The sequence below is a fragment of the Euwallacea similis genome, chromosome 13, assembly GCF_039881205.1.
Source record: "Euwallacea similis isolate ESF13 chromosome 13, ESF131.1, whole genome shotgun sequence".
In the NCBI taxonomy this organism is placed as follows: Eukaryota; Metazoa; Arthropoda; class Insecta; order Coleoptera; family Curculionidae; genus Euwallacea; species Euwallacea similis.
In genome coordinates this window covers 1,625,297-1,644,348 of record NC_089621.1, presented here as the reverse complement: position 1 = coordinate 1,644,348, position 19,052 = coordinate 1,625,297, and the positions used below count along the sequence as shown (strand labels likewise).

The following is a 19,052-nucleotide window of genomic DNA, read 5'->3' as shown; positions in this document are numbered from 1 at the left end:
CTTTTAATAAAAGGTGGAGACACAATTACCTATCCCCCATTGAAAACAGGTCACAACCTTGACGATTTTTTGCTGGTTTTGCAAGGAAAGAGGGTTTAGATTGTGACCGAAATTTAAAAAGGAAATTTTCTTCCCTTTTATTGAGTTCACAGCCTTAACGTTTTTTTGTTTAAAAAGGTCTATCGCATTTCGCGTTCATCGCGCTTTTCACTATTGTGATTTAGTAAAATGATTATGAGCTCATCAAATCTTCAAAACATTTTGTGATAAAGGCTATTTTTAGTTGTGAAAAGGATGGTTTTAATGACCACTCTTGAAATGAGGAATATTCTTGTAAATTTACTACACTAATATTGAAATTTAACTTTGTCGTTTGCCAATGATTTATCTCAAATGTCGAAAGTATGGCAAACGTCAACATTGTCAACCTAAAATAAATAAAAAACAAAAAGGTAAACAATTTTGGAAATTCCTTGGAAATGATAAATTCGAAAATGTCTGCAGTTTTCTGATAGATGAGATACCTTGAATTAAGAATTAAAAGTTATGTAAATCGAGAAAATAACGTTCTTTTGAGTCGTTAACAAAAAGGACAAAATGAACTGTTTAATGATCTTTGACCATTCAAACGACCTGATTTACACAAAGTATAACAATATAAGCTTTGAGGAACATTTCAAGAAATTGGCAATTAGCCAAGGTCTGCTTCCAAAGGTAAGTTAAACTGTACAGTTAAAAGAATAATTACCCTTTAACACGTTGACTGCGTTACATATCTCCGGGGCACTGTATTATGCAATAATACTGTGCGGCACAAGATTTTAAGAAATATCTTTTCTGTGCGGATGACATAACTACGTAATTTTTTGTCATAGACAAACGATGCAAGTAGTAAATTATATGTTTTTCTATGTTCTGTAACTATGTTTGTATTTATAAATACATATCCCCTAGGGTATGTATCACACATTCATGAACATTTTCTTTTTGTGTGTGTTACACGTCCCCGGCGACATGTACTGGCAAGTCCATGCAAGTTTATGGATGTTCTGTTTTAAACTCGCCTCGGTTTGAAATCCATTTAGTATTGCTCAGATATTTGTTATGGCAACAAGAGCCCAAAAAATTTTAAATTTGTCACGTCAAAATGTGTCTAGTAGAAGTGGTAGTGATGTACAAATTCATAACCGTCAAGCAGGTAATCAAACTGAAAAATTTCAAGCATCTGGGTTATCAATAAGTGCGTCAAGATCTCAAGAAAAAAAATTCTGTTATAATGAAGTTGTCCAGCCCGTCATTCCAACAGAGTACAGTTCTGACTACGATTTTTCTGATCCATTCGATAGCGATGATTCCACCTTTGATCAAACATTCAATCCAGCAAAATGTGATGATTTCGAAAGTTCTTCAGATGACGAAAAAGGCAACAAAATTTATAAATATACGTCTAACAGTGACGAAAATTCAGATATAGAAGCAGAAAACGAAGCAATAGACAATAAAGAGACCGATGAAATAAACGTCGACATTACTCCAAATATGCACGACTGGGGTCATACTAGTACTGGTGTCAGTGCATTTAAAATGTTTACTAGCAACAATTTTATTGATCCTTCAATAGACGTTACTGATATTAAGCCTCCCATTGATATGTTCCAATATGTTTTGAATAATGATGTTCTGAACAGCATTGTAACAGAAACAAATAGATACGCCGCTCAAAAATTATTACAAGGCTATACTCCAAAATCGAGGATTGAATTTTGGAACTGTACTGACCGAAACGAAATTCGGAAGTTTTTTGCCGTTTTGTTGCTAATGGGTATGACAAAAGTACCTAGTATCAATCTTTACTGGCCTAAAGACAAAATGTTTTACAACGAATTTATTGCAACCTTAATTCCTAGAGACAGATTTTTGCTACTTTTGAAATTTATCCATTTTTCTAACAATGAGGAAGCAATATCGGGGGATAGATTACATAAAACAAAAAAAATATTGTCTATGTTGCTTAAAAATTATAACAGTATTATTAAACCAGGGAGAATTCTTACCATCGACGAAACAATGGTCCCTTATAGAGGAAGATTACACTTCCGCCAATACATCCCTAATAAATCTCATAAATATGGAGTTAAACTGTATAAAATGTGCTCGCCAGACGGATTTACATTTAACATGAAGGTTTATGCTGGGAAGGGGACTACAACTACTGAATTTGGACATTCGCATGAGATTGTAATGCAGCTTTTAGAAATTATTGAGCCGAAAGAAGAACGCATAATTTTTGGTGACAATTTCTATTCAAGTATACCTTTAGTGGAGAGTTTGTATAAACAGAAGATGTTTTACTGTGGAACCCTAAGAAGCAACAGAAAAGGAATCCCACAAGGATTGAATCATAAAATAAAAAGAGGAGAAGTTATTGGAAAAGAAGGAGATAGTATCAAAATTATAAAATGGGTTGACAAAAGACCCGTTATGATGATAACAAGCGACCCTAGTTACGATGCCACGGTAATTAGTACTGGTACGTAATAATTTTAACCCAAAAATTTCTGTGCCTATATTATTGCTTCCATGTACCTAATATAAATGTATCTATTTGAAATTCTAGGTCAACGTAACAGAATAGGCTTTGAAATTTTAAAGCCCAAATGCATTATTGATTATAATAAAGCAAAAAAAGGGGTGGATTATAGTGACCAAATGTCTTCCTATCATAGCTCAATTAGAAAAGGCTTAAAATGGTACAGGTAAGGGAATACAGTTTTGTTTTATATTTAATCTTAAGAGTTATGGAGGTACCTATTCATTGTAGGAAGGTAGTATTTGAATTAATACTGGGTACCACAGTGGTGAATGCATGGGTAGTCTATAATATGATTGCCCAAACTAAAATTGGAATTTTCCAATTTAGAAAAGAGTTAGCTGAAAGTTTGGCGAGTCGTAAAGATGTCGTACAAGTTCCTTTGGCCAGGAAACGGATACACACCTTCATTAAACCAGAAGGACCTGGAAGAAAGAAGAGAAAGCCATGCAAAGGATGTTACCAGAACCTTCGAGAAACTTTGACGAGTCGAGAAGCAGATAAAAAAGTCCGTCGAGTAATAAGTTTTTGCAGTGACTGTCCGAACCTTCCTGGATTCTGCTTAGAATGTTTTAATAAACATCATAATTAGTTTGTTTTTCCTTAGTAAGCATAAGAATAATATTTTTATTATGTAAGTAATATTATGTTTTAATTTTTAAATAAATTAAATTATGTTGCACATTAAATTATTACTAAATTAAAAATGATTACCAACACACTTCTGTAGACGTAATTCTTCTGAAAACAAAATTATAATTTACGTGTATTATTTATATACGTTACAAGCTCCTGGTGTTATGTATCAAGCTACGGTTTTATGGGAAGACAGATTGCTTCTTGATCAGTTAAAATATATAGGCTAAATGCATAAACATTTTCGTGTGTAAATATACATGTCAGCGCACGACTCTTCTGTATACATATCCTCAGGGACTTGTATCGCATAGCGGGAAAGGTGACATACATATCGCAGAAGATATGTAACACAATGAAAAACAAATCACAATTTTAGCGTGTCTCAGTCAACGTGTTAAACACCAAGATATAAGAACCGAAATTAGTGCTGTGACCATTGAATGGTTTTTAAATCAACCCCCTCTTGCACCATTTCCCAGAGGGGACTCATCTCCCTTAATCTTGTTACATGATATATGCATTTTTTGGCAGTATAATCAATTTCTTCTTCAGTAGTAAAGCGTCCTATACCAAACCTGAGGAAACCTAATAAGTTCCTAATTACACAGAGCTAAAAATTTAACCTACCTGATGGAGCTGTGAGCTAAATCTTCATCTGCTCCAATAGCTCGAAGGACATAAGAAGGTTCCAAAGATGCAGATGTGCAGGCTGAACCACTAGACAATGCCACATCTTTTAATGCCATAAGTAGGGATTCTCCTTCCACATAAGCAAATGACAAGTTAATGCAGCCTAAAAACAAGTCACCAACATACATTACATAATATGATTTGTTAAATAATTATACCAGGGTATGTGTGTACTGGATCCCCATTTCTAATTACATGAGTTAATTCACCAAATATCTTATCCATGAGTCTTTTGCTTAATGTTTCTATCCTAATATGATCATATTGCATTTCAGCTAATGAAATCTCACATGCTCGTCCTAGACCTAAATATTAACACAGATTTTTCCAGGGGTATTTTGGGGAAGAGTGAAAATAAATTACCTACTGCAAGGGGTGTCGGTACAGTCCCACTCCGAATGCCACGTTCCTGTCCCCCACCACTTTGAATAGCGTCAACACGCACTCTAGGCCTTCTTCTCACATAAATAGCTCCAACACCTTTAGGTCCATATATCTTATGACCACTAATGGACAACAAATCAATGTTCATGCTCTGTACATTAAGAGGAACCTTTCCTACTGCTTGAGCTGCATCAGTGTGGAAAAATACTTTTTTTGATCTACATATTTTACCAATATCTTCTATGGGTTGTTTAACACCAATTTCATTATTTACAGTCATTATAGAGACCAGAGAGGTCTCAGGAGTAATTGCCTTTTCTAGTTCTTCTAATGAAATTATTCCTGGAATATAAATAAAACATAAAATAATTTATTATTTCTAAAGGGTCTTCCACTTGGTGTACTAGATCTTTTGAGCCACTTTGCGCAGAATTTCTGACTAAATGATAGAGTTTTCAGATGGCCATTTTTTCTGACTTGGGCCATTTTGCAATGCACAAAAAAAAACAAAACAAGCTTTTGGTAAAAACAAATTATTTCTATGTGCTGATAAATCCTATATTTCTCCATATTAAATTGACTTAATGTGCTGAACAGACTGTTGAAGATTTTCCATTTATGTCTAAAGCAATCTTATTTTTTAGGGTTTAAAGTTCTGATATCCAAAATTGAGGACCCATTATTTGTCACATCTATTGTATATCTCACCATTAGTTTGTACAGGCAGATAAGTAACATTAAATCCTTCAGCTTCTAGAGCCCTGCAAGAATCCAATACACATTTATGCTCTGTCTGTGTGGTAATTACATGTTTTTTTTTTGAAGCATAAAACCGAGCAACCCCTTTAACTGCAATATTATTGCTCTCTGTTGCCCCTGAAGTGAATATGATTTCTCTAGGATCCGCCCCTATCAAGTTGGCCACCTACAGCAATAATTGCCCTAATGCCATTTCCGCATACTTACTGTATTGTTGCCACTTACATGAGTTCGAGCCTTCTCTACAGCAGCTTCCGATTCCCACCCATAGGCATGGGTCCTTGAATGAGGATTGCCATAATATGAAGTTAAATAGGGCATCATTTCGTCTAAAACTCTCGGATCTAAGGACGTAGTTGCCTGAGCGTCAAGATACAAGGGCCTACCCTCAAAATCTCCCTTTACTTGGAATTTGTTTTCGGTCCCGAATTCTCTTGGTGTCGTGCATGACAACTTAAGGGCTCGTTCTAAATGTGCTAGGAGAAACTTTGTATTGCAAGATTTTAGTAGATTTAACATCTTTCCTGATTAATTCTGTACTTATTTCGAGTTTTTGATACCAGTTGTTTTTGTGGTATTTTTATAACCTCACAAACTGGGAAAAATGGAACAAATATATGACGTCATCCTTATTCGGAAGTGACTAGACATGGACAATTTCGCAGTTACTGGTCAATAATGAAATAATTGTCTTTATATTTAGATTCCACAAAACTTGTTATTAATTTGATAATTTCACGATATGTGGCAAATAAGTCATTGGCATGACTGCTAACTCGCTATCGCATTAGTAAAAAGTAGAACCAATAATAATTTGGCTTAATTTTTTTATATACCTAGGTATTTTCATGTTTTAGGGCGACGAAGAAGGGGGAATTTTAGACAAAAATGTGTTAATTCAAATATTCTCACCAATCGTATCGTCCCATCAAATTATGCATTACCAATTTGGCAATTCGTACACCTCGATTACACTAAACAATGGTTTAAAACTTCATTTTTACGAGGTATGTAGCTCATATGCCCTACAATAACTGCTCAATGAGATATTTTTAGTTCATGGGTTTTCTCTTCATTTCAATTGATGATGATAAGATTGAGAATTTAATTGATATATACGTTACTTTAGCAAAGTATCTTTGTGGGCCAGATATTTATCAGTAAGTATGTTAGCTGAAATACAGAGTGTTTTAATCACGTATTCTACACCAAAAAATTGTGCCAGAAGATAAACCCTCTTTATCGAGATGTCCAGACTTTTAAATTCTATATCACAACTGCTTCGGTTTTCTAAGGTATTTTTGGGAGCAGAATACGTGATTAAGACCTTAATACTGAAACCCGGACCCCCTGTATAGAAGACAAAATTGACCCATTATTGCATTTTAACTCGCAGATTGCAACTAAATCAGTCATGTGCCGCACTTTATACTCAACTCATAGATAAATGGATGTCGCTTCATAATACTGAACAGAGCGTATTAATTGAAGCTATTGAGCAGTTGATAGTAAACAATGACATAACATCCACGTGTTTACAATCCTTGAAAGACAGCATTACCAAGCTGGCAGTACATGAAGAGTGCAGCAAAGTTCATGCTCTTTTATTTGTTGATATGAAATTCCTTTCCTTATACTCTAGGTGGGTGGATTACGCCACATCAATGTCTCTTTAATTTCTGACAATCAATTTCCAGCTCTAATGCAAAGCAATTATCTCCGAGTGATATTTTGTTTATATTGCTGTTAACTCAAAACAATTCAGACGGGTTACAGAGCTTTAAGGTTTTTCTATCTGGCTCCGAAATTGAGAACAAATGCTTGCCACACTCTGTGCATATCGTGCGGTTATTCGAGAACGTGTCTCTGGTTTATTTAATCGAGAATGGAGATCCGTTAGTTTCAGGTAATTAATCAAAACAATAAATTAATTCCTGTTAATATTTCGGTCTATTGCTCAGTGGCTCTTTACGAAACCTCCTTGCATCTCCATAAACTCAGGTTTATTCAGGCCCAAAGGGAAAAGGAATCGATTCAGCTGGGATTCGAGAACTTAGATATAGCCTTAAGGCGTCTGAATGACGCCATCAAGAAAACCAAAATGAAATCTTTAAACAACGAACATAAGAAATTATTGGTCAAGTGGGACGTTCTTAAAGGCAAATATAAAGTAATGATAATACTTCAATTTGATTCCAGGAGTTGTTAAAATGAACAAGTATTTCAGGATTATTTGAAATCTACTAATGATGAGGACTTATTAAGAGCTGAAACGTTGTCAATGGGTTTCTTGGATAATCTAAAGGAGTTATACAGTGCTACAGTATCAGATAATTCAGTACTGAAATGCAGTGCTACACATGTAGAACCAGTCATTCCTAACGTAGCCGAGGCTCTCGGCGACTTTGGGGAATATTTTAAAGTCAAGGGCATGAAGAATTTTTCCCTGGGATCATATCCTTTCCAGAAAAACAAATTTTTATTCGTTTTACTTTGAGTTCTCCTTAATTAAGAGTGTACAAGAGATTCCCTAACTGTAAACAAGTATCTGGAGGAATTTCCAGGTTTGGTGCACTTTCTATACATCGATAGGAATACGCATAGAGTCACGACTCCGTCTTTGGATATGGATGCTGAGAAAGCGGAATTTATACGGGAAAGGGTAAGTGGGATTATTGAATTCTTTTTTATTTCATTTAATTGAAAATAAAAATATTTAGATATGGTCCATGGTGTCTTTGGCGAGATCGCATCTTCAACAAGGTCACACGGCTATCATATGGAAAGATAAAATTTTCACTTACGGCTATTTTTTATGGTTTGAGGACAGCGGAGGTGAAGGCCTAAAACTGACCACAACCAAGAGTATTGGGAACAAAACACCTGGGATACTGGGGGAAAACTACTACATGTATGCAGGAGATGTATTTAAGGACGTTTAATGAGAGGGTGTTTGCAGGAAACTGAAAGTTGCCCATTTCCCGAAAATATCTCCTGTCAAAATTCGAATTTACGAATTATATGTGATGCATTTGGGGCTTGTGACTGCAGCCGCAGTGCTGGAACAAGCCAGGGTGTTGTCGTCTACTGTATGGGAGCTGAAGGGATTTCCTACGCTCGCCATTGATTTACTTTGAGTTTAAACAAAAAAATCTTGAATAATAATATAATTATTGTTTAGAATCAACAATAAATTTATATCATAGTGTTTAATTATTTTTCTAAGTAAAGCTCGATTTTGATTGCAAGAAAATACTTTTACACCCCCCTTGAAAAAAAAAAATGCAAAAAAACGGAATGTGTGCGGCTATGCGTCGCAATAATACTTTGTTCTTAATACTTTTTTAACGCCGTAAAAATATCAACATTCCAAATTAAAAATACTAACATAATACTATATTTTGAACCCCCTAAGCTTGCCTTTGAATAAAAAGCAACGATAAGGAAGAATTAAAATGAAAGTGCGACCTTACTACTTCCTATCAGCAGGCCTTACATAGGACTTTCCCCCGTTTTTCTCCCAATCTTTATTAAACTCATTTTCTAGAATTTCAGCCCCTCTTTTTCTGGTTAACCCCGTTTCTTCTAGAGAAAGCTCGCACATTTGCATGTCGTCTTTACCTACAAAAGGAAATAAAATTATGGCAAAAACTTATTTGAAATCGAAATATTAATTTTTACCAGCCACTAATAAAATGGGTTGCTTGTCTGGATGTAATTCCATCTGGCGAGCGACGTATTGACCGTCGAAGTGCGCATACCACCAACCTCTCATGTTGGGATCTCCCCCCGATCTTTGGAAGGGAATTCTAAAGAAACGCTGCGTGTTGTTGTCCAGCACCGCCTTTTGAGGCAACCTAAGATAAAAACCCGATGACATTTAAAACCCAACTTTAATAATAAGCAAGAACAGTAAAAAAGCCAATTAAAAGTACTGTAAAAAGATTTGCAAACATGGATCGTCACCAAATATTAAACTTAGTTATACCTGGGAGTTTTCTGGGCAGACTCTAAGACCGATAAAGGAGCCCGTTCGTTTTCATTCATCACAGTCCTCTTCTTATTCTTCGCCTTCCAGGCATGATACACCTTCAACCTAATGAGCGCAATAATAAAATAGAACAAAGGCAAATAGTATAAATATTACCTGCGATGAAATTCGTGCCTGCAAGCTTCCAACAAGTCAATGTCACAAGAAGTGTTAATAGTGTCTCGCAACTCCGAATACTTCCACTTGGAAAGGTCGTGTTTGCCCTTGGTTAGACTTGCTTGTTGGGATCTAACTGCCTCAGATCTATTTCAACGGGATTGTGGTTTACAAAGAGTCATAAGCCGGAGGTATTGACGATTAATTTAAGGTTAAATAAAATGGGGAGACATTATTATGTCGCATGATTAATGTGTTTATGAAACTATTACTATTCGATTAATTTTTTTCATGCAAATTCGACCTCAAATACTCTACAAATAATCCCAGAAACCTTTTAAATTGACCTACCAAATTAAATGATGAGAACTACTATTTACTGTTAGTAATAAATTTCAAGCCGTGCAACTTTGTGCAAAGTATCGTGTTTCTGTACCTGTTGAGTTTAAACGACGCCCTTTGAGGGTCTGTTCCATTGTATCCACTGATGTGCCATGGAAAACAAGAGGCAAATACGTATATTACAATCAGACATATAGAGACAGTCACCTTCCCTACAGCGTTATATTATGTACAGTTTACATATTGGGAAAAAAATTGAGACTCTTAATGGTGACTGATGACAAAATAAATACATACTTCCTGATCAACGGAGGGCTCTCTTCGATCTGGCCATTACTTTCTTGAGCCAATCTGAGGGCAAGTTCCCGGTCTTGTCTTTCTTGCTCTAGTTGTTCTTGGTATTTGCGTTCTTCTTGTTCCATTTGTACCTGTTGTTTTTGGAGCTCAAGAGCGAGCTTCCTATCTGCTTCTTCCTAAATTAAAATCGATTTCAATTTTTTAAATGTATAGGAGTATTAAAAAGCTAGCCAACAGAAGAATGGAAACCAAGAGAATTATTTAATTGGCAAATTATAAGGAAAAATTCAGTATGTATTTGAAAAACTTAGTAGTACACAATGATGTGTGTAACAGAAGAATGATCAAATATCGTGTGTTAGTTAAAAACAAGAAATGAACGATTTGAAACTAGAAACACTGCATGCAAATCTTACTTGGGAGATTACATCGGCATAGCGGATATCTTGATCCTAAATCCAGCAAAACAAAACAACACATCAACGACGTAACGTTCGTGCATATACAGAAAATTACTCTTCCGAGTTTTTACTCAGACATATTGTATATTAAAACAGTTACTAGAAAAAAAAACTAAAATAATTGAGATCACGTACTGCTTTTAGCCGGGTTTCCTCCTCCAGCTTCCTCTTAGCCTCCATTTCAGCCTTCTTCTTTCGGTTGTCCTCCTCCTCTTTCAGTTTACGCTCTTCTTCTTCTTTCTTACGTCTCTCTCTTTCCATTTCCTCTTGAATTTTTTTCAGCCTGAAAACAAATTAAGAAAATCTTTCAGTGTTAAATAAGTTGAGTTCAACTTGAACCGAATTTGACATTGGCCATATTTATTTTTATTCATAGGTAATTTTCTGTTGATATTTTTTCAATATAATCTAAAACTTTAAAGAGGCAGTTCCAATTCAAAAAATTACTGTCGATGACTTGGTGGACATCAAGGACGGAAGTTAATCTAAAAAATTACTTCGGTTCAAATATTGAGAAAAAAAAACGTTATTGGGAAGAAACGTATAACGTTAGAGTCATATCCGTCATCTTGACACGAAGAAAAATATATTTTTAATCGACAACTTCAACGAACTTTTTCTTGTTACTTGTGTTAAAAATTAGTAATATACCTCTCTTGCTCCTCTCGGTTCTTTTGTTCTTGAACCTTCTTCTCTAAAGCAGCCAGCTGTTGATTAATCTTCCCCACCAGAGCGGTGTAAATGTTCTCTGTAGCTTTCGCGTCCATTTTGTCATCTTTCTGCAAACAAACTCATTATTTATGGATTAAAAACACCACAACAAACTCACCTTAATCTTCTCAACTGAAGCATTAAGTTCGGACTTCAATTGATTGATTCCGTTGATCGAAACTTCTCTATCCTTTTTCAGCTGCTGCGCCACGCTCTCCAGTTGCTTCAATTTGCCATTCAGTAAACGGATGTTTTTAACAGTCTTAATCCTAGGACCATACTTCTTCTTCACCAGATACCCCCTGAGGTGTTTCTGTATGATAATTAATGCCTGGCGTCGATAGATTATCTTGTTCTTCACTGAAAATTTTCAAAATGTTTCAAGAATTATTTTTCTTAAATAAATTACTACTTTTTATGACGATCAAGGCACAGAACTGTGCTTTTAGCCACCTAGATTTAACAAGCCATTTTTTGACGTTGGAGACTATGGACTTCAAATTCTCTGGGTCGGAACGCATGATTTTGTCAAATTCGGCAAATTTACCAGGTCTAAAGAACACTCTGGTAATGCCGAACTTGAAGTCTTTGTCTTGAAGCTTAAGGCTATGTAACATGGACTGAAAATCAAAATTACTTAAATAAATATCGTTTGATTTTTAAAAATCATACTTCGCAGAACATTTTAGAGGAGAGAGCCCTTAATTCCTTGGGCAGGTACATTCTATACATGTTATGGAGGTCGGAGAAAGGTGTTCTGCTGGGAAAACCGTGCTCCATGAGCTCCAAAACGGACGCCATTCCTAAAATATTGTTTTGTGTATTCATTGTAAGTTAAGAGTAGAAACCTTACCTGAACAAGTCAACTGCATAAGGCTTAAACTGCCATCGAATTGATGGTCGACCATTTTGTTGTTGGGCTTAATGCAACGTATAAAATTTGTGCCCTAAAATAACAGAGCCTCTTGATTATTTAGAAGAGATTTGCTCAAAATTACTTACATTATTCTTTAACTTTTCCATTAACTCTTGCAACTGTGTTTTAAATTTACTTCCAACACTAACAAAAGTTAATTTGCCTTTTTGAGCCATGGAAGTAGAGAAGAGGGTTTGGATAAGTTTGTTTTTACTCTCTTGAATAATGCCCTCAAGAGAGGCGTGCAGAGCATCGTTATTTTTGTCGATGAATTGTTTCTTAAATTGGTATAAAAATCTCAATAAGTCGATATTGAAGAGTTTCCCAAGTCACTTACAGTTTGATAACAAACGGCGCCAGCAAAATGCCTAATAAGAAAGCCTTCATCGTCTCGAATACTCCTATGGGCTTTAAGTTTGGAAGAGCGCGGCAGCCCCAATCTGGAGATATTGAAACACGATGAAAGCAACGTAAAACAACAAATTTCTTATAATACATTACCTGTAATTCTTGCCCCATGTTTTATGCACCACCTCGGTAAAATGCGCATAAGAAGGTTTGGGCAATTTTGATTCCTCATCCAGTAAAGTTAAAATCCCCTGACTTTTACCCTCAATAACATCGATACAATCCTGATTGTCAGTAAAAGAGATCTCTGGCACGCTCAAACTTTCACGTTTGTATAGCTCTTGCTCAAATTTTAGAATGCGTTCATTAAAGAATTGTTGCAGCTTTTCGTTGCAATAGTTGATGCAGAATTGCTCGAAACTATTTACCGTGAAGAATTCTATGGGGAACAAATTGTATTTTTGTGAGTGAATTTGAGTATGAACTTACCAAATCCTGCGATATCCAACACTCCGATGTAATAGCTGGAAGTTTGGAATGGAATGCTTTGATTGATCCTGCTGACAATATAATCGAAAAGGTTGCTGTAAACTGCCTTTGCCAGGGCATCTCTTGCGTTGTTTGCTTCGTATAATTTCAAAGGTACCCTGCAAGCAAATAGATTGGATGTAACGGGCCATTTGCCATTTACCATCTGACGTATAGATAACAGATGATGAATACATTCATCATCTGTTATCCGTTTGTATATTGTATATATTTAATGTATGATAAATGTACTTAAGGCTTTTTTAATGATTATATTTTATTTGTAAATAGTTTGATCAAAATCTTACATGATAACGGTGCCTTTAAGGCCACCTCTAGCGCTTTGCATCACCCTTGAAACCAAGGCCTGCCTTAGTTCCTCAGGATCAATTTCCAGTAGTTTTGAGGCAGTCATCAAAGGTTTCTCTCCTCCTTTAGCAACTCGGCAACCTCCTCTCGTATCTTCAGGGTTTTCTTCGAACTCTTTAAACAAAATAAATGTGAAAACTACACGTTTTATTAATATAAAAATTCCTTACCAATATTTCCCAAATGTAATACTGCGGCCACTGTTGAATACACCTGGAACCTCTCGCTCTCAGACATGCCCAATCGAGAAAGGGCCAAATCCAAATTTTTAAAGTCGTCTACGTCGTCGATAAGAATATCCCTTAGTGCACCCTGCTTGATCTGCGCAGCGCTCTTTTGTTCGGGAGAGAAACCTTTCTCGGTGGAAGGTTTGGCGAAATACCTCGTGCAACCATGTTTTAGATACTGAAATCAACATTTCGCAAGGAAACAACACTGAAATGAGAACTAATTACGTTGAATTCATCGGGTTTTCCTAGTCCCAATTTCTGCCTTAAACTTTCAGGACCTCCAGCCATCAACATGTAAAATATGTGGTAGCTTCGCTCCTCGCCTAGTGGAGAGCAAATTCTGCTTTTCTCCAACAAGTAATGCGAAATGTAGCCCCCAGCCACTTGAAATTTGTTGTCGAAATGTACCTCAATAAATTTACCAAATCTCGAACTGAACCACAGAAAAATCAATATTTCAAGCAACTGTTACATATAAAACATTTACCTGTTGTTATTCCTGGTAGTTTTGGCATTACCAAAAGCTTCCAAGATAGGATTGGCATCCAGGATTTTGTGTTCTATGGGACCAGCGCTTCCGCCCTCACACAAATACTTTAGCAAATGTTTAGTGGATTCGGTCTTTCCTGAAATTGACCACATTAACAAAATATAATAACTATTTATGTAATAGGTGTGCAACGTAAGGTTTTATGAGACGAATTCCTTTAGGACCAATTGAAAAAGAGACAATTATGCACATTAGTCACCTGTTTTATTATACATAAAACCTTATCGTAAAGAGCTCTTTGCAATCAAATAACACATAAAAGAAATTTATAGCCGTCAGTCCAGATGCAAGCATTGTCAATTCTAGGGAAAACATATTTTACCTACTTTATTAGGGCTATAATGAGTCAATCTGTGGCAATAACGCTGTACCAGAAAACGCCCTTTATATTCAAATTCGACATAAAAATGATAATTTGAAACCTACCAGCTCCTGATTCTCCAGAAACAATAATGGATTGAGATTGTTTGAAAACTCTCATGTCTCTGAAAGCCTTATCAGCAATGGCAAAAACATGCGGCTGCAGTTCTCCTAATGATTTTCCCTTATAGGTTTTAATCGTATGGGAGGAATATAGTTCTGGAATTTCTTTGTAGGGGTTTACTGCTATTAAAATGTGGGCTACGTAGGACTGAAATAAATAAAAAAGTCAATAAATACCTCAAAATTATGTCTATGAATTTGTAACTTACATAGATTTTATTCTTGTAATACCTAGTGCGAATGTTGTTTAGTAAGGAACCTTCATTGAGAAACATCATCTCACCTAAAAGCAGAACACCGTGTTAGAAGATGATACTGAATGATTGATAACACTCACAGTTATCATCATAATCTTTGTTTTTTTCCACGTTAGCTCGAAAAATGTCGCTAAAAGGCAGAATTCTTTTGGCATATTTGGGATCCAGTGGAACCACCTCTGCTCCATCGGCTGTGATTTCGTTGATTCGACCAAGGACAAACCCTTCGATAGGGTCACGAGCCCACACGGTCTCATCCATAGTTTGATCTGAAGCAAAAAAAATGTTTCTGACATTGGACATAGTATTAAGTTTCCTTGCACTACCTGAACTAAATTCTTGTTTCCATGAATAAAACTGAGATTCTGTGAAAACCGTTGTATTTTCCGGTCACAACTAGAATAATTTCAGTTAAACCATAGAAAAAGTACACAGACCGTTACAAACCACAAAAAAACAACTGTTGTTTTTTAACTTCAATCACCATGATAAGCCTTATTTAACATTTTGCTATTCTATCTATTAATACCCTCATCCCCGCACACACGTTTCCTACCAACTTACGAAGAATTTCCAGTTACCACTTATGTCAATATCAGACTAATCAGCTAGATACAGCGTTACAATATTATCAGTAATGAATCGATGATCTCAATGAAGCAGGGATTAAACGTGTCCCAATGCACTATCACAAAACATTGAAAACCAAAAGCCATGAGTAATTTAGTACTATTATTATCAAATCTCAGTTCAATACCTTACACTTGAAAATGTTTGATGCTGATCTACCGACTCTTTGAAAAGTTTATTTGTATAAATTTTAAATAAAGAGTGGGATAATAATTTCGTAACACATGAATTGAGTTATAAATGCGTATCAGTAGAATTGTGGTTTTGTTATATAGCACAGTTGAATTAAAATAGAGATTTTAATGTGTTTACTTTCGATTTTTCGAAGAAAATTTCTATTTAAACCCTTTAATAGGGAGGTTTACAAAAAAATCTAAATAAAATTTCACAAAAATCTAACTAATAAAGAAAAAATAGACCTACCTAAATTAACTACACCAGTAACAAACACCAGATTGTCAAGAACGAATTGTACGCAAATGACGATAGCTACTTGAACAGGGATTATTGGCGACAATACTGACAAACCCCGTATGAGAAATGAAGTCTATTAAGATCGGCCCTTATAAGACTTCTATGCTCCTATTCAACTTTTCAATAAAATTGAGGTCGGTCACCTACTAAAGCTTTCAGTTCCTTTGTTACAATGACCCAACTAGCCAGATCAACTTTTTAAGTTAAAAGTGGCCTTATTCCGGCCTTCTTGTTATTTTCATAGGCCGGTTGTTACATGTCGGTGATAATAACTGAAAGACTTCTATTTTTAACTGTCCTGAAGGTAGGGTTCCGTGTTTTATCTGCTGGTGACGAAGTTCCGCTTTCCTGCCGGAAATCGAATTATCCACCGTTTCGACCTAATGGAAACAAAAATTGATCCATAGCGACGCGACATTACGGATTTACGGTTGATGCCCATTATCGACCCTTTATCTATGTGTATTCAGAAATTTATAATAACACTGCAAAATGACAACTTTCAATTTTAACTATTAAAAATAGAAATTAAAGCTCGAGCAAATTAATCTTGAACGGTAAACCGCTTTAGTAGGTTACAAGAATTACAGGTTTATAGTCTAATAAATCCTAGTTTCATGGGTTCTTGCCCATTTCTTCCGTTTTAAGACAATTAAATTACTCAACAAGAAATTGCTTTCTATACAGAGTGTCCCATAAAAGAATGAACAGCTTGGAGATCTTGGAAACGTTATGAGGCGCGAGATAGTTTAAATGGAGAAAACAATTTCACGGTGGCCATCAAGTTTATCTGAAAAATTTTTTTAAACGTTGCGGTATCTTCATTTTTTGTGAGATTTGCGTTTGTCAAATTTTCAAGAAATGTTTGTTTTGTACCTAGAAGGAAAACTCTTCGTAAATTAGGCGACAATATAAAGTAACATACTAATAAAGCAATAAATACTATTAAGGTATACTCGTTAGTTCTTCGTAAATCAATTTCTTGTTAAATAAACTTCCATCGTTCAATCAAATTAATAATGCAAGCCAAATTTCTTAAGAATTTCGATCAGACACAATAGCCAAAGTGAAATTATAAGAATACAGTTATAAACAGGCTCGTAACCCGTAACGGCACACGTCAATAGGCGTATCAAAATTATTTTCCTAGGCTCTAAAATACGGAACACTTTTCCCCTTTAATCCAGTTAATATTTCTCACCGTGTCTCAGATTTCCGTGCTCTTCGGTCTAGCATGGAACATCCTGCATACAACTTCTAGGATAAAAGGTGAGTATTTTATTCACATAAATGCCCATATTTCCGAACAAGACTATTATTTGTATGGAAACCCTCAAGGTCGGAATATTACAGCGTAAAGGCCTATAATTGTGCCTAATCTACATAGTCGAGTATTAATGGAATTAAACCTTTCCACGTCTCACTTTGCTGCTGATTTGTTGGTACATAATTGCAAAGCTGCATGAATCACCCAGTAGGTACCAACGCTATACTTTACATTTAGATTGTACGTAATTAGAACTCATTGCAAAAGCAGCTATTTGCGCTAATAAAATCCAATATATGAGAGAGATTATTTGCTACAGCATGGATGCGATGAGGGTGAAAGTGTTGGGAGTTTGAGGATTTTATTTTTCATTTTCATATAACGTCTTTTTTTTAAATGAAGGCCGTGCGCTACGGGGCTAAAAAAGGATTTGTTACACGATTTATGTCGCCGACGCAACCAGAGGATCCCACGTTAATTAGTCACATAATATAAAGCTTAGCGAAACAAGAACAATGATCCATTACCCACTTGTGAAACATGGACAATAAAATAATGAATATTGCGTTTTCAGTATTGCAATCATAATACGTTGCATTAAACATAACTGTACATATTGCATTGGCAGGTATTTTGAGAAACTTTCAAGGAAACCTTGATCAGATCGTGAAATGGACAAGGCTTTTTGTGAGTCCACCTATTAAAAAAATGCCTTTATTATTATAAATATTATAATAAAAATACTTAAGAAGAATAAATTATAGAAGAAAATATACATAGAGAAATTATAAATACTTAAGTTTGTTACATTAACACCCAACATTCATTACTCAATAATTAATTTGGAGACAAGGCAATATTACTGATAAAAGATAAGATCACCGCTATTTGATAATTTTCACAAAAACGTAAAATTTTGTGCTTTGCACAGAAGCGGGGGGAATCAAATGAGTGAGGATCAAATTTGCATGTTAGTGTCGCGCGACTCCTATGCTAAAACTAACGAGTCCCCAGTCACTAGATCTCGTCACTATTGAGTCGTCAGAGATTTACTAGCTCTGATGATTTTCATTACTTACACATTTTTATATCAATTTTACGGTGTTTGTATAGGATTTACATTTATCTAATTGTGACTCTCATAGGTCTTGAGGATGCTAAATAAATTGTAGTTAATGGAACAGATTCAGGGAATTGTCTTAACTAGTGCTGACCATCACTTAATGATAAGATCTAAGTTGGGTTGTGACTGTTATAGCAAAACACCATTGAAATCCATTACTCGGTACTGGATAAAAAAAAAATAATTCGTTAAATGGCTCTGCACAGTTATTCAGAGACGGTCTTTGTAAACCTGTATTACAGGCCAATATTGGAGATATTACACTTAAGAATTTACTTTAGAATTTAATAATAATTAATTAGTATGGTTCTTACCTTATTGTGATACTTTAAGGTAGTTTTACCTGGTGTTAAACTAAAAAAAACAACGGATTTCAACAAAGACACCTGTTGAGTGACCACGGGACAACCCTCACAACAACAAAGCAAGTAGCGACTAATGACGAAACACAAATACGAGTGCAGTCTCCAGTCAGACAAGTGACAGTGACAAGTAGTACCGGGACTATGTGATGACGTATCGGAAAAAAAACATTTCTATTTGAAGGAAAACTTTTCGAAGAATTAGAAATAAAACTGGTATGCAGGAAAGGTTATTAAATCGGGCAACTATTCCTGACCTAACTACTTTAAAGAGTGGAAGTGGAACGGTTTTGGAGGTTTCGCCTGTTAATTAATTTTCCAGTGAGAGAGATAGAAAGCCGGAAAAACATCGATGTGGTTGCCAGGTGTCACATCCAAATCTACCTTTTTCGTTTTACACTTGATTACAGAGGTCCGACAAAGTGAGGCAGAGAATAGCGACGTGAATTTAACGCTAGTCTAGATACAATACAGTAGCGTCCCAGTTAACGTTTA

The 19,052-nt window shown here is 35.5% G+C and overlaps 4 protein-coding genes across 12 annotated transcripts; 2 read left to right on the top strand and 2 right to left on the bottom strand.

Moving 5' to 3' along the window:
• Nucleotides 1–299: 299 nt before the first annotated feature.
• On the bottom strand, nt 300–5,673 carry Nfs1 (Nfs1 cysteine desulfurase). 2 transcript variants are annotated; one of them, XM_066396392.1, is made up of 7 exons: nt 5,288–5,673; nt 5,012–5,228; nt 4,283–4,645; nt 4,078–4,224; nt 3,857–4,022; nt 3,621–3,804; nt 300–428 (listed from the first exon to the last, which is right to left on the bottom strand). In XM_066396392.1, exons 1-6 carry the CDS (start codon nt 5,579–5,581, stop codon nt 3,651–3,653), a joined length of 1,341 nt encoding a protein of 446 aa, XP_066252489.1. In that variant the 5' UTR covers nt 5,582–5,673; the 3' UTR covers nt 300–428; nt 3,621–3,650. The 2 variants fall into 2 exon arrangements, with proteins under 2 accessions (XP_066252489.1, XP_066252488.1); XM_066396391.1 differs by lacking the exon at nt 300–428 and having other exon boundaries at nt 3,332–3,804.
• Nucleotides 541–8,315, top strand: HPS1 (Hermansky-Pudlak syndrome 1 protein). Of its 2 annotated transcripts, none has more exons than XM_066396372.1 (10): nt 541–714; nt 5,920–6,069; nt 6,119–6,222; nt 6,459–6,704; nt 6,760–6,968; nt 7,024–7,232; nt 7,290–7,516; nt 7,607–7,724; nt 7,783–7,973; nt 8,022–8,315. In XM_066396372.1, exons 1-10 carry the CDS (start codon nt 598–600, stop codon nt 8,197–8,199), a joined length of 1,749 nt encoding a protein of 582 aa, XP_066252469.1. In that variant the 5' UTR covers nt 541–597; the 3' UTR covers nt 8,200–8,315. The 2 variants fall into 2 exon arrangements, with proteins under 2 accessions (XP_066252469.1, XP_066252467.1); XM_066396370.1 differs by having other exon boundaries at nt 7,290–7,517; nt 7,584–7,724.
• LOC136413031 (piggyBac transposable element-derived protein 4-like) lies at nt 1,054–3,299 on the top strand. Its single transcript, XM_066396369.1, has 3 exons — nt 1,054–2,530; nt 2,618–2,756; nt 2,822–3,299. Exons 1-3 carry the CDS (start codon nt 1,105–1,107, stop codon nt 3,180–3,182), a joined length of 1,926 nt encoding a protein of 641 aa, XP_066252466.1. The 5' UTR covers nt 1,054–1,104; the 3' UTR covers nt 3,183–3,299.
• On the bottom strand, nt 8,215–18,919 carry jar (Myosin heavy chain 95F jaguar). 7 transcript variants are annotated; one of them, XM_066396355.1, is made up of 26 exons: nt 18,510–18,641; nt 15,949–16,185; nt 14,782–14,970; nt 14,654–14,727; nt 14,388–14,592; nt 13,899–14,037; nt 13,637–13,844; nt 13,352–13,586; nt 13,121–13,295; nt 12,774–12,931; nt 12,438–12,723; nt 12,274–12,376; nt 12,023–12,214; nt 11,874–11,967; nt 11,693–11,823; nt 11,433–11,640; nt 11,139–11,380; nt 10,961–11,088; nt 10,445–10,592; nt 10,265–10,300; nt 9,849–10,024; nt 9,646–9,693; nt 9,210–9,356; nt 9,051–9,158; nt 8,744–8,919; nt 8,215–8,683 (listed from the first exon to the last, which is right to left on the bottom strand). In XM_066396355.1, exons 3-26 carry the CDS (start codon nt 14,960–14,962, stop codon nt 8,535–8,537), a joined length of 3,747 nt encoding a protein of 1,248 aa, XP_066252452.1. In that variant the 5' UTR covers nt 14,963–14,970; nt 15,949–16,185; nt 18,510–18,641; the 3' UTR covers nt 8,215–8,534. The 7 variants fall into 7 exon arrangements, with proteins under 7 accessions (XP_066252452.1, XP_066252454.1, XP_066252451.1 ...); XM_066396357.1 differs by lacking the exons at nt 15,949–16,185; nt 18,510–18,641 and adding an exon at nt 18,823–18,919; XM_066396354.1 differs by lacking the exon at nt 15,949–16,185 and having other exon boundaries at nt 18,510–18,667.
• Nucleotides 18,920–19,052: the final 133 nt, after the last annotated feature.

Bases quoted from the DNA above. Each gene is read 5' to 3' on its own strand.
- HPS1 (XM_066396370.1), top strand. From the start codon at position 598: ATGAACTGTTTAATGATCTTTGACCATTCAAACGACCTGATTTACACA. The intron at 6,705-6,759 runs GTGGGTGGATTA...ATCAATTTCCAG, and splicing joins TTCCTTTCCTTATACTCTAG to CTCTAATGCAAAGCAATTAT. The intron at 7,233-7,289 runs GTAATGATAATA...CAAGTATTTCAG, and splicing joins TTCTTAAAGGCAAATATAAA to GATTATTTGAAATCTACTAA.
- LOC136413031 (XM_066396369.1), top strand. From the start codon at position 1,105: ATGGCAACAAGAGCCCAAAAAATTTTAAATTTGTCACGTCAAAATGTG. The intron at 2,531-2,617 runs GTACGTAATAAT...TTGAAATTCTAG, and splicing joins TGCCACGGTAATTAGTACTG to GTCAACGTAACAGAATAGGC. The intron at 2,757-2,821 runs GTAAGGGAATAC...TATTCATTGTAG, and splicing joins AAAGGCTTAAAATGGTACAG to GAAGGTAGTATTTGAATTAA.
- Nfs1 (XM_066396392.1), bottom strand. From the start codon at position 5,581: ATGTTAAATCTACTAAAATCTTGCAATACAAAGTTTCTCCTAGCACAT. The intron at 5,229-5,287 runs GTAAGTGGCAAC...TTATTGCTGTAG, and splicing joins TAGAGAAGGCTCGAACTCAT to GTGGCCAACTTGATAGGGGC. The intron at 3,805-3,856 runs GTAGGTTAAATT...AGGTTTCCTCAG, and splicing joins TTAGCTCACAGCTCCATCAG to GTTTGGTATAGGACGCTTTA.
- jar (XM_066396357.1), bottom strand. From the start codon at position 14,962: ATGGATGAGACCGTGTGGGCTCGTGACCCTATCGAAGGGTTTGTCCTT. The intron at 13,587-13,636 runs GTAATTAGTTCT...TGTTGATTTCAG, and splicing joins GAAAACCCGATGAATTCAAC to TATCTAAAACATGGTTGCAC. The intron at 12,724-12,773 runs GTAAGTTCATAC...TGTTCCCCATAG, and splicing joins GTTGGATATCGCAGGATTTG to AATTCTTCACGGTAAATAGT.